The following is an 18,136-nucleotide window of genomic DNA, read 5'->3' on the forward strand; positions in this document are numbered from 1 at the left end:
ATTAGTCTTAATTTAATGTTGAAAACTTAGGAACTAATGTCAGGCACACAGTAGGCTCTCAACAAAGGTACTTACCCTAACCCTTTTGCCAGACGTGAGCACACTTTTAATCCCAGCTCTTGAGAGATAAAATCAGGTAGATCTCTGAGGTTATAGCCAAAGATGGTTCAGTAGTTAAGAGCACTGGCTGCTCTTCCAAAAGTCCCGAGTTCAATTCCCAGCAACCACATGGTGGCTCACAACCATCTGCTATGAGATCCGGTGCCCTCTTGAGGAAGAGACCTGGTCAGTTGTCCTCAACAACTTAGATCATGAAACCAAGTATGGAAAAGTTCAACAGAACGGCCATATACGGGCTGCCTATGCATGCTTCAGCATTACCAGGGCATACACTTCACTTCAAATTTCAGTCTCAGATCTCAGAGTTCATGGCCAACCGGGTGTTTTCAGTTCCAGGCCAGTATTTTTTTTTTCTTAAAAAAAAAAAAAAAAAAAAGGTAATTACCCCCCCCCCAAAGATAAGTCCATAAGCCCCTACAGTTATCTACAGCATACTATCCACTTTGTCTTCCTAAATGACCAGTCCTTATCTTGCTTGGGGAGAGCTTATCACCTTAAGGAAAGACAGACCTGATGGAAGCCATGAGTTTTACTACACTTAAAACTGACAGCAGTGTGAGGCTGTGTGGAGGGTGAGGTGCCAGCGGGGCTGTCTTCAGAAGGACAGTTATCAAGTGCTTTGTTAGGCAAGCTTCTAGAATGTAGAAATGGATATTTCATAGACTTATTATTCTCAAGGAGCTTAGGGGCTAGTGAAGATCACAGTTCCAGAAGTCGGTGATTTCTTTCCATTTCCTGGATATAGGTTGTGTGCGCGCAAGCAAGTGCACATATCCCATTGTAAATATCATGTCCACTGTTATTAGAGGAACCAGGTAAGCCCAGCCTGGAAGCTCCAGGCAAATGTTTCTGCCAGCAGTCCACATCTTAGAAGACATATTCTGATCTATGGGATGTGAACTCTATTTCCTCTTTCCTAGAGATGGAAGACTAGGTTATTCCCAAGTGCTGAGGTTCTCTCCTCAGGATTAAACCAATATGATTTCCTGTCTTAAGTGTGTAGCCAGTCATAGCAATGTCCCTTTTTATACAGCAAGACACCACCAGCTAATTCAGTTTTTTCCTTGCAGGTAGACATTCACACAACTATTTATACCTTTGCCTTATGACAGAGTTTCTGCTTAGGCTAGAGGTACAGGCATTTTTTTTTTTGGTTTTTCGAGACAGGGTTTCTCTGCTGTCTTGGAACTAGCTCTTGTAGTCCAGGTTGGCCTCACAGAGATCCACCTGCCTCTGCCTCCCGAGTGGTGGGTTTAAAGGCATGCACCATCTGGCTCAGTTCACATTTTTATATGTACAAAATACTCAAACAGGTTCATATATGCAGGTTCAACATTTCTTCATTATTTTATAACTACCAAGCCTACCAACTATGGGGCATAAAACCCTGCAATCAATACAAGCTGAAGGCTGTGGGGTAGAAGAAGCACTTCTGGAAGGAAAACAAGGGTGGGCATGAGGGAGGAGCTGCTGGAGCTGCACTGGTCACGTACACTATGACAAATGCTCCAACGACTGAGGAGGCCGAGATATCCCAGGCTGCAAGACAGCCCGCTCTGGGAGTGTTCAGTCGTTTGTTAGAGCAGTCTCCAGCAATCACTGGTTAACTAAGCTCCCTGAAAAGCAAAATGGGCAACGGGTTAAAGTATCATAGTTAATGTACACTTTTTGCAAGAGATAGACTTAGGCCTGGCCCTTGATCTGCCAGATGGAGATTAACTGATTAATTCTCTTCAAGAATTCTATAGATACTGCTCTGGACAGAGGACAAGAGAGGGGACTCAAAAGTTTCAGAACATATATCTACCATTTCCTCCAATATTAATATAAATGGGGGATATTCTTGTCTATCTTAATATTGAAAAATTATAAACTAATGTCTGGCACCTAGAAGGCACTCAGCAAAGGTAGTGACTCCACCCCTTTGCCAATATGGTGGTGCATGCCTTTAATCTCAGCATTCTAGAGGCAGAGGCAGGTGGAGTTTTATTTAAAAAAGGAAACGACTAGGCTTACTCTCAGCTTAAGTAAAAAGGATAATAGGTTTCTATCTACTAAATTAGGGCCCGTCCCTAATTTAACAAGCAGGCTTTCTATGTGATATTGAAAAATCTATCTGGAAGCTGGGGAAGGAAGATTAAGAGTTCAAGGCCAGCCCGGGCTGCCTTGAGTCAGTCTCAAAAATAAATAAACCAACCAAATAAACAATCCAAAAAAATGCTATGGACTACCAAGGTGGCCAGTGGGATTGGGAAACAAGGGTGGCCTAAGGGACTAGAGCTTTCCTCCCTGCTGGCATGTGCGTGGCTATAGACCTACCTCTGGGATAAAAATATGATTTACCACTATGGAGTCACAGACCCTCACTCTCTGCTCTAGGAAAGCAGGCCAACTTAGGCCATTTCCAGTTCAATAACTAACTTTCTCATTCATGATCTAATCCTCACAGATACTCTGGAAGCACTTGAGGGAACTTGAAAAAACAAAACCCATTCTCTGTCAGAGCAATGAAATCGTGCCAGAGTGGGCCTTGGCTTTTAAGTATCTCCTAAGTCCTCCAGGTCATTCTCATACTCATCCAAGAACAAACTAGTGCAATAGTCTTTGTACATCTCCTTGTCGTTACCTCACAAGATCATATGAGAAAATGAAAATACTGAATCCTACTGGCTAATAACTTAAGTATGGATTAATTGTTTTTTAACTGCGTTTATACTGTTTATTCACTGAGGTTGGCTGATAGATATTGCATTTCTTATGCTATTTTTAATTATTTAAAATTATAAACTTGAAGCCAAAACCTGATTGGCATATATTAACTCACGTACATCCTGAATTTTGAATTCTGCTTGGTTAAACAAAACCAAGTCTCCAGAAATGTGTCTGCTATCTTCCTGACTTGTCATTCTCCATATATTTATTTATATTTATGAATATTTTGTATGAGGGATATGATATGGTAATAAAGGTCTGCAATCTCTGAGCTTGGAATGTGAAGACAGAAAGATCAGGAATTCAAGGCCATCCTTGGTTATATGTCAAGTTCAAGACCATGCTGGGCTACATGAGACTATGTCTTTTAAAACAGTTTTCTTGCTGGGCAGTGGTGGCGCACACCTTTAATCCTAATACCCTGGAGGCAGAGGCAGGTGAATCTCTGAGTCCAAAGCCAGTCTGGTCTACAGAGCCAGTGCCAGGACTACCCAGAGAAACCCTGTCTCGGAACAAACCAGTTCCTTGCAAAAGTTGCAGCATGGGCGCTATTGTTACAGGTGGTTATGAGGACCCAACATGGACGCTGGGAACAAAGCTCTGGTCCTCTGCAAGAGCAGCAAGTGCTCTTAACTCCTAAACCATAACTCCTAAACTCAAGCCCTACAACAATTTAAAGGTTTTGTTATAAATAAATAAATACTGTTTTACTAATAAGCACAAACTCACATAGTTCAGTGAGGTTTTATCAAGCCCTTTATTTGGAATGTAACTTCAAAATCACTGTTTCTGAGGCTGTTCTGATGAGACTGTATTATTCTGCCTTCCTTGTGTGATCTTAGGCATGATATGAAGGGTACATTTAATTGACCAAATCCATCATATGTCTGTGACTGTGGTCAGTTCTATAAAATGAAGAAGAGGCTGGGGATGTAGCTCAGTTGGTAGAGTGCTTGCCTAACATGCACAAAGATCTGGGTTTGATCCCTAGCTCCATAAAACCAAGAAGAGGCAGGAGGATCAGAGGTTCAAAGAAATCTAGGCTACACACAAGGTTTATAGATGTCCTGGGATACATGAAACCCTGTCTCAAAAAAGTAAAAAGAAAAAGGAAGTAGTGTAGAGAGCGGGGACTGAAGAGCAGGCATGGTGGCACTCATCTGTAATCCCTTCACCAGGGAAGCTGAGACAAGATTGTGAGTTTGAGGCAATGGGTTCCACTGAGAGACTTTTGTCTTCAATAAAGAAGCACACAAAACAGGAGCAGGGTCAGAGCAGGGTAACACCTCTCCTTTCCTTGATTTCAAGTGACAAATGACTCCTTCACAAGACAAATAGCATCTTCCAGGTATTTTGAGCAAAGACACCATGCATTGGAATTACGATAGTGTCTGTGAAACAGAAGTAGTTGAAGAAACCTCAATAGGTATTAAACAGAACCCTCCCACCCTGCAACACCGAACTGCTATATTCTTCATTCCTGAGCACATTTCCGAGGTTCACAGATGCTGGTGCAGGGGCCAGAGGAATTGTACTGCTGGTTTAGGATGAGCATGGGAAGAACTGGGCCAGAGTTCCCAATTATAGAATCTAAACAAAAAAACTGAGAAATATTTAAAAGAACACTTAAATTTTTTTTTAAGATAGGGATTTTTTGTGTAGCCTTGGCTGTCCTGGAACTAGCCCTTCTGACCAGGTTAGCCTTGAACTCAGAGACCCACCTACCTGTTTCCAGAGTTCTGGGATTAAAGGTGTGCACCACCACCACCCTAAAATTCTTTGTTTTAAACAGTGGTTTAGAGCACTTGCTGCACTTGCAGAGGGCCCAGGTTCAATTCCCAGCACCCACACAGTGGCTTGCAATCATTCATAATTCCAATTTTAGGAAATGTGGCACTCTCTTCTGACCTCTGCGGGAACAAGGCGTGCACATAATGCACATACATACATGTAGGCAAAACACTGACACATAAAATAAAATCTAAAGAAATGTTTTAAAGAGAATGAGGAAAAAGAAGAAAAATGGAGAGGGAATCAGAGCCATATGGGATTGTGGCATTAGAAACTTATGTGGTGGTATGTATAGAAAATAATCAGTAAGAGTTCATACTAAATTTATGAAAAAAGATGGCAGCAAAAGGCTGAACCAGCCAGGAGTCTTGTACTTCTGTGGAGCAGCCTTTTTTTTTTTTTTTAAAGATGTTTGTTTTTATGTGTATTAGTGTTTGGCCTACATGTGCATACACACACACACACACACACACCACATGCATGTCTGGTGTCTGCAGAGTGCAGAAGCCAGAAGAGGGCATGAGATCCCTTGAAACTGGAGTTAAAATTATAGCCACCATGGGGGTGCTGGGAACCGAATACAAGTCCTCTGAAAAAGCACCCAGTGCTCTTACACAGTTATCTCTCTGGGCCCTTCTTGTCCTCCCCTCTTTTTTAAAAACAGGGTTTTCCTATGTAGCCTAGACTGACCTTGAATTCTCAGCAATCTTCTTGCCCCAGATTCCCAAGTGCTGGGGTAACAGGTGTGAGCCATCACACCTGGCCAAACCTTGGTTCTTAACACTTGCCACTTCTAGTTCGGCCTGGCTTCGTGACCACCTTTTTCAGGTTGGTTCTGTAAAATGTTATGTTGTGAGTTCTTAAGCTCTAACACCACTGAGATACAAAACATATTACAATACCTTATAAAGAAACAAAGTCTTCAGAAGATAATATATTACTTGAGGCTTGAATCTAGGTCTGCCACGAGAAGCTCTGCTCCTAGTCATTAATACTGTACTAATGAGGATGAGCATTAAGTCCCTACACACTCCTTAACCCCACCCCCAATCATTCTGACCTTGTGTGGAGACTAGAGGACTTAGGAAGTCATGGTTCAGGAGCCACTGACTTTGTTCTTTGAGACAGGGTCTCTCAGTGACCTGAGGCTTACCAATGAGGCTAGGCTGACAAGAAGCCAGCCAAGCCCTCCCCAGTGCTAGGATTCAAGCATTGATTCTAGCTTTTTCACGAGTTCTAGGGATTAGACTCAGGTACTCATGCTTGTATAGCAAGCACTTTATTGAGTTATCACCCCAGTGCCTAATTTTGAACTAATTATCTTCCTTATAGAAACCTGAACCTTGCCAAATAACAGCCTGTTGTATTCACCCCATATGATAAGAGACTGCCCCTTTGCTACAGAGAACCAGAGTGAGCTGAGCAGTCCAAAATATCCATCTAATGGTGCATGACTTTAATCCCAAGAATTTGGGAGGCAGAGGCAGGACGATCTCTGAGTTCAAGATCAGCTTGATCTACAGAGCAAGTTCCAGGACAGCCAAGGCTACATAAAGAAACCCTGTCTCAAAAAACCAATGTGTGTGTGTGTGTGTGTGTGTGTATCTGTCCAAATAGATATGTATATGTATCTATTAATGTCAGGTTCTCATCTGAAAATGCCTCATTGCTACTCAGGCAACTGCAGAAGGTGTTTTGTTATCTAAGGAGCTAAGCCATAAGAAGAGGGAAGGGATGACTTGTCCCTTTCAAGAAATATGATATAAACTTGGGATTTCCAACCCATTGAAATGAAAGGAACTTAGGTACTTTTTTTTTCCAGTGAGACTTTTTGAGACTGAGATAGTATTTGCTGAGATAGCTATAGATACCATCTCAAGAGAAGCCTAGGGAAGCCCCTTCCAGAAATTTTGTAGAGTTTATTAATGAAAGAAATGATGTAGAGCATGGCTCTCCCTGGAGATAATGACTGAGGTGTTTTATCAAATACCAAATAGGAAGGGATCAATCATCTTCTACGTTCTAAACAATTAACCAACTTACATTGATTTCTTATCTGTGACTGAAGCAGAGGCTCATCCAGTGCTGACAAAAAAAACCAAAAACCTCTAGTAAGTAAAGAGATCTTGTTAGAGCCAACTCCTGGATGAACTCTGAGGAAGAGCTGCTCCATCATCCAGGGGACACTTCTGGGGTTTCCTCTTCCCTACAGTCACAAGCTGTCACATGAGCACTAGATCTCTTTAGTTTTAGACACCAGGTAGACAGAGATTCTACTTGCTGAAAATTTGTTGGACTTTACATTTTCCAATGAGCTACATTTGAATTGTTGACAAATGGGTTCTACTAGAGAGGAGATTGGTGAATGGAAAGAATTGACTATACAGTAGCTGAAGTTACTGGTAGTGGTGGAGCACCTTTAATCCCAGCACTTGGGAGGCAGAGATAGGCAGATCTCTGTGAGTTCTAGGCCAGTCTGGTCTGCAGAATGAAGTCCAGGACAGTCAGGACTGTTACACAGAGAAGCTCTGTCTCGAAAAACAAAAAACCAAGAGCTGAAGATCCTATTTTGAGCCAGATTAAGGATTGGGATTGATTCCACATGCTTCCAATGTTTGGCTGGTATTGGAACTCTATTCTCTTTTGGCCAGTTTAGATCCCTGCTGGCTACAGCGCCTAACAGAACAGGCACTGGGGTCCATTGGCAGCACTCTGGTACACAGACCTCTCATTGGCTTTTGTGTCCTCGGTAAATCTGCTGAGTTCAGACGAACTTTAGATGTTGTCTAGCCCCACAGCAGTTTCAGCAAGCGTCTCCTCTTCAGCTCTAGCAAACACTTCCCTCACCCTGAGAATGCCTTGATTTCTTCTTTTTCAGGTGCAAACCACATAGTCAAGTCCCTAGTGAGTCATTAATGAAGCTGGAACCTGATTAGGGGATTTCAGGATTTCCGAGTTTTCCTGTGGGATGGTCCAGATTCTGGCTTTTTCCCAATAGACCACAGTACTGCCATCATGTCTTGTCTATCCCTGGGAGATTTTCACTGCCTACAGGCTGAAAGTTATGACAGCAAACCAGGTTTCACACACACTTATGTCTCCTGGGATTCTTGGTATTATTAATGTCACAAAACAATGTTTTATATATGTGATTATCCTGAAGAGCAGCATGTTCAGGCAGAACTTTGCCAGGAGTACAGTACCTAGGTAAATACCATTTCCTACTGTGGTTGCAGGGCCTAGTAACAAGGAGAAAGCATTCCCTTCCTTATCCAGAAAGTATTCTGTCTGAACAGCTCTAGATCTCCTTCTAGACAACATAGAAGACTCTGGGGGAATGAGGGGTGTGGGAATAAACAGCTTCCTGTCCCAAATACATGGTTTCTACATTCTCCATCTTCTACTTCAGGACCCACTAAGAGCAAAACAACAAGACAAGCTGATTTCCACCAAGTTTCTACATGAGTTTCTCTGCTTTTGTTTTCTTGCCTCATTTGGCTTTGTCTGGACAGAAGCCAAATGAAGGACAGAATTTTGGCAGAGGAGAACTTTATCACAAGATTCTTCTTTCTTTGTAAAAAGTTTCTAGAGGCTCACTGTAATGGTCTGTCCTGTCCCTTTAAGAGACAAGCCCCGTCCATTCCCTCCCCTGTCCACTTTTGAGGCAGGCCAATCTTCCTTCTGTTTCCAGTCTGAGCCCTTCCTCCCATCTCTCTCCCAAAGAGGCAGCTCCATTCTCCCCTCTCTGTTTCTTTCCTCTTTCTCTCTACCTTTCTCTCAGCTCTTTCTCCTTCTCCTCTTTCCCTTCCCTTCCATAACCCACTAAATAAATATCCAGCCTCACTCTGCATGGTGTGCCTATCCGTCTCAGTCTCTCACCCGCCATGTGGCTCCTTGCCTGGGATCTGGCTGCCTTTGTGGCCCGCTGCTGTGGGCTGCTGTGGTCTCATGCCTGCTGCCACCACTTGGGGACCTGTGGCCTTTTATTTTTACCAGTACACTCACCTTTTTGTTTTTTGTTTGTTTGTTTGTTTGACACAGGGTTTCTCTGTGGCTTTGGATCCTGTCCTGGTACTAGCTCTTGTAGACCAGGCTGACCTCAAACTCACAGACATCCGCCTGTCTTGCCTCCCGGGTGCTGGGATTAAAGGTGAGCGCCACCACTGCCTGGCTTACACTCACCTTTTAACAGCTTCATTTTGGTGATAAAAATGTGAGAGCTGAAAACGGAAGAGGACACACACCTGGTTGCACGAACATTTAGGAACAGAAGTAGGTTTAGATGCTTTCAGATGACTAAGAGGGGCCAAGAAAAGAAGGCATGGTAGCTATGACACCTCAAAGTACAACAGATGGCTAAGCATGATAGTACATGCTTTTAATCTTAGCACTCTAGATGTGGAGACAGGCAGATCTCCGAGTTCCAGCCTGGCTACACAGTGAAGCCCTGTCTAAAAAACAGCATGACAGGTCAGACAGATACGATGTCTCACTCTCAGGATTGAAGAGGGGCCTCACTCTGTTCATGACCAGTGAGGTAGGACAGGCAGGAAAGCCATCCTCTCAAGAGCATCACGTTACACCACTGTTGTCAGACTACTGAAGGAACAAAAGCACTTTCTGAAGTGCTGTGAGCATTGTAAAGAAAATCAGGTTGGGCATGGTGGTGCACCCAGAACAAGAGGCAGAGGCAGGCAGAGCTCTATGAGTGCAAGGCTAGACTGGTCTATGAAGCAAATTCCGGGCCAGGATATATAGTAAGACCCTGTCTCAAGAGAGAGAGAGAGAAAGAAAATCAAACACCAGAAATGGAAAAACAAGATCGCCTGCTTGGAAAAGAAAAGAGATACATAGATATAAATGACTCTAAATTCATGATTCAGGCAGATTTTTAGGCCATGCTATCACTGTTGTGCCTGAGATCTCTGGAATCTTTAGCTCTTAAACCTGAAGAGAGAAGTCTCCTCCATTTCTAACCAGGGCTGTGGCAAAGTTCTCTATCCTCTTTAAAAGCTGCTACAAGAGTCTGAATGTTTCAAATCAAGCTAATGAAAGCTAGGAACTGTCCCCTTAAATAAGCTATCAAAGTCAGATTTCTTTTTTGCCAACACTAAACAAAACGTATTAGCCGACAGAATCTAGGCCTAGGCAGGCAGCCCCAGTCACCATGTTTCAGGGAAAGGTGACTATACAGGTATGAAGAGAGCTTAGCTAGTTTGAGACAGGCACCTAACAGGCAACTAAAGCACATTCCCCAACAGTCACCTCATCACTGAGGAATTAGAGAAAGATGGCTTTGAGGTCTGGGGGCTCTTTCCAGCTCGTCTCTATCTAGAGGCAGTCTACTCTCTGCTATCCTGACAGAATGATCAGAAGACAAATCTTGCTGCCCAAACTCTGCATTTGTGGTATATGAAAAGACACGGATGCTGGATTCTCTTCCAGTTTTCAAAATATGGTATTCTTGTACTGTTGTGGACTTGCACAAGCATGTCTCTAGTTGAGTGTAGACCCCCAAATTCCTTTATGTAACATACAATAATTACTATGGGTTGTGGAGCTTGTAGGCTTTCTCCTGGACCTTCTGCTCTGCTGTGAACATAAATAACCAATGGGCCACAGATCTACAAAACCACGCCTCCATTCCCTTCCCCATACCACTGACTAGATTCTAGACCTTCAGTGCTAACACCTAGACCAGAGGTTTCCAGGGCAGTTAAGAGTGGACCAGGTGGGTCTGGTGGCTGTGCAGAAGGGTCCCTATCACCCGCACAGCCTCCACTGTGACCTGTCCGCAGGTGGTCCTTGAGTGTCTGCTTGTAGCGGAAGCTCCTTCCACACAGGGCGCAGGGGTAGGGCCGCTCGCCCGTGTGGATGCGCTGGTGCTTTATGAGGTGGTGTTTGCGGATGAAGCTCTTGCCACAGTGTGGACACTGGAAAGGCCGCTCACCTGTGTGCAGCCTCCGGTGGTTTAGCAAGTGTTCCTTACGCATGAAGCTCTTGCTGCAGTCTGTACAAGGGTAGGGCCGTTCGCCTGTGTGGATCATCTGGTGACGAATCAGGGCAGAATGGCCATTGAAGTCAATGCCACACTGAGGACAAGAGAATGGGCGCTCCTGCGCATGTCCCCTCTGGTGCAGCAGGAGACTGATTTTCAGGCTAAAGCTACGACCACACTGTGGGCAACGGAAAGGCCTCTCACTTGCATGAGCACGCCGATGGCTGGTGAGTCGAGCCTGGTCAGCGAAGCGCTTGGGACAATCAGGACAGAGGAAGGGGCGCTCAGTGCTGTTGTGGACCCGAAGATGGTAAGTAAGTCGTGAGGGGTGAGTGAAGGTCCGGGCGCAGTGAGGGCAGGTGGGTGGTGTTTCACTGGCATGGTCCTGGGAGGTGCTACCGAGGTCCACCTGTGGGGCAAAGTGCTTGGGACACTGGGCACAGGTTAAGGGGTGCTCAGCAGTGTGGCTACATTGATGTGTCATTAACATGTCTTGGTTGAGAGTCTTGCCACAATGGTGGCATGAGAACACCTGCTCTCCAACTGGAGGTGGGAGTGGGTAGCTTCCTAACTGAGTAAAGGTCACTTGTCCCTCTGAGGCCTCAGGCAGGTCAGTGGCTGTGCGTCCAAAAGGTGTCATGGGAGTACATTGCTGGCTTTTGAAAGCTACATCTGCAAAAGCATCCTTGGCTGCTGGTGGTGGCGGGGCCGAGAAGGCTGCGGGAACTTCAGGACACAAGGAGGCTCTAGCCAGGTCTTCAGCTTTGATGACAAGTTCTTCGTCTGAAAGAAGGGATCAGAGTCATCTCACCACTGCCTCTCACATTCCAATAGTTCAAGCAGGCTGCTCTAAGAGCTCACTGCTCAGGCAAACTCAGGGAAGGGCTCTCATTACTAACAAGGCCCCTGTTTCATTACACATATAAGACTGTACGTTGGTACTCCATTTTGAAAAGGAATAACCTTAGCATCAGTCTTCCCCACATTATTTTATGTTTCACTTTTACTCAGTAACTTTCTCCATTGCCTGGGGTGATAGGGCCTAAAATCTCCTCTTTACTTCTAGTGTACGTTCTATGAGAGAAACCCCTCCTTGACTCTATCTTCCCTGAAATAGAACACATTCCCACCTTTATGTCTTTGGTCATTCTGTCCATCCTTTCTAAGAGATCTTCAAATGCTCTATTTTTCCAATTCCCATATTTTTATTCATTTCTATACATTTATTGTTCTTCCTGCTTTTCCTTTAAATTATAGTGCTAAAGACTGAAACTAGGGCTTTGTTTTTGTCACTGACATACACAGCCCCAACAATGCTAATCTGCATTTAAGAGTATGTTTTCTGGGCTGATAAAATGACTCAGTGGGTAAATGTATTCACCATCAAACCCGACAGCCTGTATTCAATTTCTGGGACCCAGGTATTAGAAGAAGGGAACCAACTCTCACAAGTTGTCTTGGATTTATGCATGTGCCTCCTCACACACGAATAAATACGTTTTTTAAAACTGTGCTTTCCTACCTAAAATTTATCTTGGTGGCCTTTTGGTTTCATCTCTAACTTGGCAACCATTACCTTCCTTTTCTTCCTGACTGTTCCTTGTCTTTCTAGCACCCTTTCAGCTACATTCTTTAGTCACTGCTAGTGTGAGCGGAATCTGAACATCTGTTCCCTCGGTTACTCACCGGCATAGGAGCCTTTGTACAGGTCGCTCTCTTTGGACTCCTGGGGGACTCCAACCTGAGGCTCTTCTTCTTGTTTAATCCAAGACAGAATATCTGAGGTTGAAAGGCCAGGCTCTATTTGTAAAGAAAAAGAAAATGGTTTTCAGGGACTTGAATCAGAAGGTGAAATTGTGCTGGAGAGTTGGCTCAGTAGTTTAGGCACTTGTTGCTCTTACAGAGAACCTGGGTTGTTTGATTGCTAGCATGCAATCATTTGTAATTGTCATTCCAGGGGATCCAGTGGCTTCTTATGACCTTGTTGGGCATGCAGTACACATATACATGCAGGCAAAACATTAATACACATAAAATAATAAATAAATCTCTTTAAAAGGTAACATAATTATGTTCATTGACATTATTAATTTCTTTTCTTTTCTTTTTTTTTTTTTTTTTGAGACAGGGTTTTTCTGTGTAGCTCTGGCTATCCTAAAACGTGCTCTGTAGACCAGGCTGGCCTTGAATTCACAGAGATCCATCTGCCTCTGCCAATCAAGGCTGGGATTAAAGGTGTGTGCCACCACAGCCTGGTTTGACATTGTTAATTCTGTACTTTTTTCTTTTTGCTATGTAGCTCTGACTGGCCCTGAATTCACAGAGATCTACCTGCTCTGTTCTGAAGTGTTGGGATTAAAGGTATGTACCACCACATCTGCTACTTTTTTTCTTTTAAAGGCATAAAATGTAGCCCAGATTGGTTTTAAGCTTGTTATGTGACTAAGGAAGACATCAAATTCGTAAACTTCCTGTCCCCACTCTACCTGCACTGCTGAGAATATAAGCTTGTGCCATCATGCCTGTGAAATGTGGCTATAAAGTCATATTTCTGATGAACAGAATTTCATTCACTTGGAACCTTCTCTTCACAGCCACCACTTTTATATACTTTTATATATTTTTTATTTTAATATATATATATATATATATTTTTTTTTTTTTGGTTTTTCGAGACAGGGTTTCTCTGTGGTTTTGGAGCCTGTCCTGGAACTAGCTCTTGTAGACCAGGCTAGTCTCGAACTCACAGAGATCCGCCTGCCTCTGCCTCCTGAGTGCTGGGATTAAAGGCGTGCGCCACCACTGCCCGGCTACTTTTATATATTTTTTAAATTACACTTTTATTTAGTGTGTTTGTGTGTTTGCGCATTCACGCACACATGTGTATGCTTAAAGCAAAACCTGTAGTGGCTTATTCTCTACTAATGATAGAGAGCTTGCATTTATTCTCTGGATAGTAACAGCTTTCTAATTAGCCCATTCCAGCCAAAAAAGGGCATCCTGGGCCTGGGGGAAATAACAAGCACAACAGTTGTGAAAGAGTATTGTGTGAGGGAAAGTGGAAGAGGGGAGAGAGGGAGGAAGACACACACACAGAGAGAGAGAGAGAGAGAGAGAGAGAGAGAGAGAGAGAGAGAGAGAGAGAGAGAGATGCAGAACGACAAAGCCCTTTCTGGGGGAAAGAGTTCTTTCAAAAATAATTCTTAGGTCCCAAAGAACTTTCCATCTCTCCCAAGGTTCTGAAAACAGTGGCCTTGTCATTCAATAAGCAAATATAAGGATCAATATAATTGTGCATGTCTATCAGCCCTTGGGAAGGCAGCTTATTGCTAATCAGTTATCAATTGTTTATATCTTTTCAGCAGACAAGGCTACAAAGAATACACCATTAAGAAAAATCATCATGCCGGGCGGTGGTGGCGCACGCCTTTAATCCCAGCACTCGGGAGACAGAGGCAGGCGGATCTCTGTGAGTTCGAGACCAGCCTGGTCTACAGAGCTAGTTCCAGGACAGGCTCCAAAGCCACAGAGAAACCCTGTCTCGAAAAACCAAAAAAAAAAAAAAAATCATGATTCCATTTTATTTATTTATTTATCTATTTATTTATTTATTTATTTATTTATTTATTTATGCTTTTTCAAGACAGTTTCTCTGTGTATCTCTGGTTGTCCTGGAACTTACTCTGTAGATCAGACTAGCCTCGAATTCAGAGAGATCTGGCTGCCTTTGCGTCCCTGAGTGTTGCGATTAAAGGTGCGCACCACCACTGCCCAGCTTATGATTTAATTTTCATATTTTGGATTCATATTTAAAATTACTGGGTGTAATGATTAGTTTTTTTTTTCCACCATGATGGACTGTCGCCTGAAATTGTATGCTAAAATAAATGCTTTCTCCCCTAAACTGGGTTTTGTCAGGACACTTATCATAGTAACAGAAATGAAACTAAAACAAATGGTTAGTAGTCTTCTCCACTGAAAGGAGCCAGGGCTCATTCCCTGTGTCAGAAGAGAAATTCAGCACAGGCCAAGACTGCTCATCTTAAGAAGGAACTGCTTGCCAGTACAGAGATCTGGAAAACTGTTCTTTACACACAATACTTCCCTAAATTACAAGAGCATCCTACTAAGCCTCAACTGCCAACAATAGGGCATGTATGACGTCCTGATAGGTGAAGGACAGGTTACCATTGAGCTCCTTCTAGCATTTAAATGTCCATTCAGAGTGTAAAATGTTTTAGCACTGAATGGCTTTGGGCACCTCTAAAACCCCCCTCTCTACCCAGTAAAAGGAACTTAAGAGTATATAATCTTTTCTCTTACCTTCACTGGCGTCTGCCGGAATCTCACTTGCCTCTGGCCTTGGTTGGTCATCTGTACTGTGTTCTTCTGGTTGAATCTGAGATAAGACATCAGGCTGATTCATGGCATAATCTAGAAAAGGAAAAATGGGAAGGCGGCATGACAGAGAGATAAATCAGTATGATAACCACCAAGGCTATTAATTTCCTTTAGATCCTTTATCACTTCTCCTCATCTATCAACCTCCAATTATTTACGAGTTACTCAAGGAAGGAGGTAAAAGAAAATATAACATATAAGAAAATGTACATAGTAAGTTAGTTCTATCCTTCTTTTTTTTTTTTTTTTTTTTTTTTTTTTTGGTTTTTCGAGACAGGGTTTCTCTGTGGTTTTGGAGCCTGTCCTGGAACTAGCTCTTGTAGACCAGGCTGGTCTCGAACTCACAGAGATCCACCTGCCTCTGCCTCCCAAGTGCTGGGATTAAAGGTGTGCGCCACCACCGCCCGGCCGGTTCTATCCTTCTTTGACTTAAAACCAGATTCTGAAATATATGAGGATGGGTGGACATTGAGATGAGGACACTAGAGAAAAAGGAACTATCTAAGCCCTCTTAAGATGGCTGGCGCCTCATTCAAAAGGTGCCCACTCAGCCTCACCCATGGAGATGAGAGACTCGTAGTTGCCTTTCATGATATTCTTGTAAAGTTCTTTCTGCCATTCTTCTAATTTTTCCCACTCTGGAGTGGAAAAGTAGATGGAGACATCATCAAATGCCACAGGCACCTGAAATTACAATCACATGGTTAGTTAGTCCCTCCCACAGGCACCTAAAATTACCATCACCTGGTTAGTCCCTCCCACAGGCACCTAAAATTACCATCACCTGGTTAGTTAGTCCCTCCCACAGGCACCTAAAATTACCATCACCTGGTTAGTTAGTCCCTCCCACAGGCACCTAAAATTACCATCACATGGTTAGTTACAATCCCATGGTTAGTTACAATCCCATGCAAGTCAGTCATTCAAGAGACCCTTTCCTCCACTCTTCTAGATTTCCTCTTGATGCAGTTTCTCCCACACATTGAAGAAAGGGTCATTCCATGCCTCATGACTTAATTTTTATAGCCTCAAAGGAAGGTCAATAAATATTCTGGGGCCAGTGAGAGGGCTCAGTGTGTAAAGTCACTTGCCATTGAGCCTTGGAACCTGAGCTAAACTGCCACAACCCATGGCAAAGGAGACGTGTCTCTGAGTTATCCTTGGACCTCTACACACGTGCTGTGGTGCATTTGTAGCCCCCCCCCACAATATAAATGTAATGTAAAAAACACTTTAAAATACTCTACACTGGGCATGGTGGCACATATCTTTATTCCAAGAATTAGGGAGGCAGAGACAGGCAGGTCCTTGAGTTTGAGGGCCAGTATAGGCTACAGAGTGAGTTTCAGAACAGCCAGTGCTATAGAGAAAACCTGTCTCAAATCAAACAGAATTTTAAACAGCTTATGCTGTTTTTCCTTGGGTTTTTAAATACTACTTTTATTAATTGAGAATTTTATTTGTTTGCTTGTTTTGTTTTTTTGAGTGTTTCTCTGTGTAGCCCTGGCTGTCCTGGAACTTGCTCTGTAGACCAGGCTTCCTCTGTCTACCAAGTCCTGGGATTAAAAGTGTACACTGCCACCACGGGGCATAAATTGAGAATTTTATACAATGTATTTTACTCCTATTTATCCCCTCTTCACAGATCCACCCCCACCTTCCTATCCACCCAACTTCTTGTTCTCTCTCTCTCTTTCAAAGTCCATTGCGTCAAATGTTCTTGGGTGTAGGGCTGGCCATAGAAGCATGGTTGACCTACCAGGAGCCCCTCTCTTTCTTCCAATGCTCCTACACTTATTATTAGTAAACTTCTAAAACCGTGACAAAACACAAAATATGTAGCTAGAACCCTTCCTGAAACATACTTATATGTCTTGTAACATGTGACGTTGAGTGAAAACATCTCAGTGTCACATGTTAAAGCTTCAAGCTGTACTGTCATGTCACCTGTTTTTATCTGCCACTCCTCAAAAACATCATTCCTCAGGACATCTGATTTCTCCAGAATTGTGTTTGTCCCTGACTCTTCTAATCTTTTGTCAAGAAGATCTCCTCTTGATGCAATTTCCATGCCTCATGACTAAAAATCAACAGGATTTATCTTAGAATAGTATGTATTGAACCAGAATTTAAAATTCTCTATATATCCTAAGTCTTTTTTGAATCTTTGCATATTTTTCCTGTTGTTACTTTTACAAACATTAATTTTCCTTCATATTTGTTGTGTTTCTCAGGAACTATGTAAAGTCTTCAGTTTTCTTTTTAATGGTTATGGTGTTTAAAATGTCAAGACTTAATCATAACCTTCACCCTTTCAATGTCTTATATGGTTAGTTTATATAAACATGTGTCTATATAGTAATTGTGCTATATTTGTACATTCTTGCCTGGAGTGTATTTCAGTTGGTAGAGTATTTACCTAGCCTGTGTAAAACTCTCGGTTCAATTCCCAGAACTACATAAGCCAGATATGGTGGTGTACTCTTACAATCCTAGCACTCAGGAGGGTCAAGGTAGGAAGTTCAGTTATGCCTATCTATTGACTTTGAGGTCAGCCTGCCACACATGAACATCTCAGAACACCAATACACATATTCTTTCATGCATCTCATCACTTGACAATACAACTTTATGTTTTACATAGCTGTTCTACTTGGCCAAGCCATTTGTAAAAGCAAGTTTCTTCAATGGGTGAAGGAACTGTGAAAGGATTCTCATTAGGTTTTTGCCTCTGTTCTGATACATTGAATCTAGAAATAGAAAAGCTTTAATGTCAGTACCAGCCCCCATGACCAAAGAAATTCTTGCCATTTGTGTCTGGGTTTTCCTTTTAAAGAACATGCAGAAGGAACTGAGAAAGCCCCCTTCTCCAAAGTATCTGGCATAATTTCTGCAACAGTGTCTAGCTATGCATCATATGTATCATAGGCTGGCTTCCAGTTCTCCATCCTCATTCCTTAGCCTCTCAAATACTGGGATTACAGGAATGTATTATCAACTTGCTTAGTATTTTGACTTTTTAGCATGTTCACCTACTCTTTTCCTTTGGATGTCTTTGAAAGACATATCTCTTTCTGTTTTCCACTGAGAGTTCTCATAGGGAAAGAAGGTCTA

At 42.9% G+C, this 18,136-nt stretch overlaps 1 protein-coding gene across 1 annotated transcript in view; it reads right to left on the bottom strand.

Moving 5' to 3' along the window:
- Window positions 1-2,880: 2,880 nt before the first annotated feature.
- The window catches only part of Znf398 (zinc finger protein 398), a 34,096-nt gene continuing 18,840 nt past the window's right edge, over window positions 2,881-18,136 (bottom strand). The window contains exons 3-6 of the mRNA XM_057773407.1: window positions 15,580-15,706; window positions 14,945-15,055; window positions 12,308-12,421; window positions 2,881-11,404 (exon numbers count right to left, since the gene is read on the bottom strand). Of these exons, the coding sequence (XP_057629390.1) occupies window positions 10,248-11,404; window positions 12,308-12,421; window positions 14,945-15,055; window positions 15,580-15,706 (1,509 nt within the window). The 3' untranslated portion in view covers window positions 2,881-10,247. The remainder of the gene's footprint in view (window positions 11,405-12,307; window positions 12,422-14,944; window positions 15,056-15,579; window positions 15,707-18,136) is intronic.

This window comes from Chionomys nivalis, chromosome 1, assembly GCF_950005125.1.
Source record: "Chionomys nivalis chromosome 1, mChiNiv1.1, whole genome shotgun sequence".
Lineage (NCBI taxonomy): Eukaryota > Metazoa > Chordata > Mammalia > Rodentia > Cricetidae > Chionomys > Chionomys nivalis.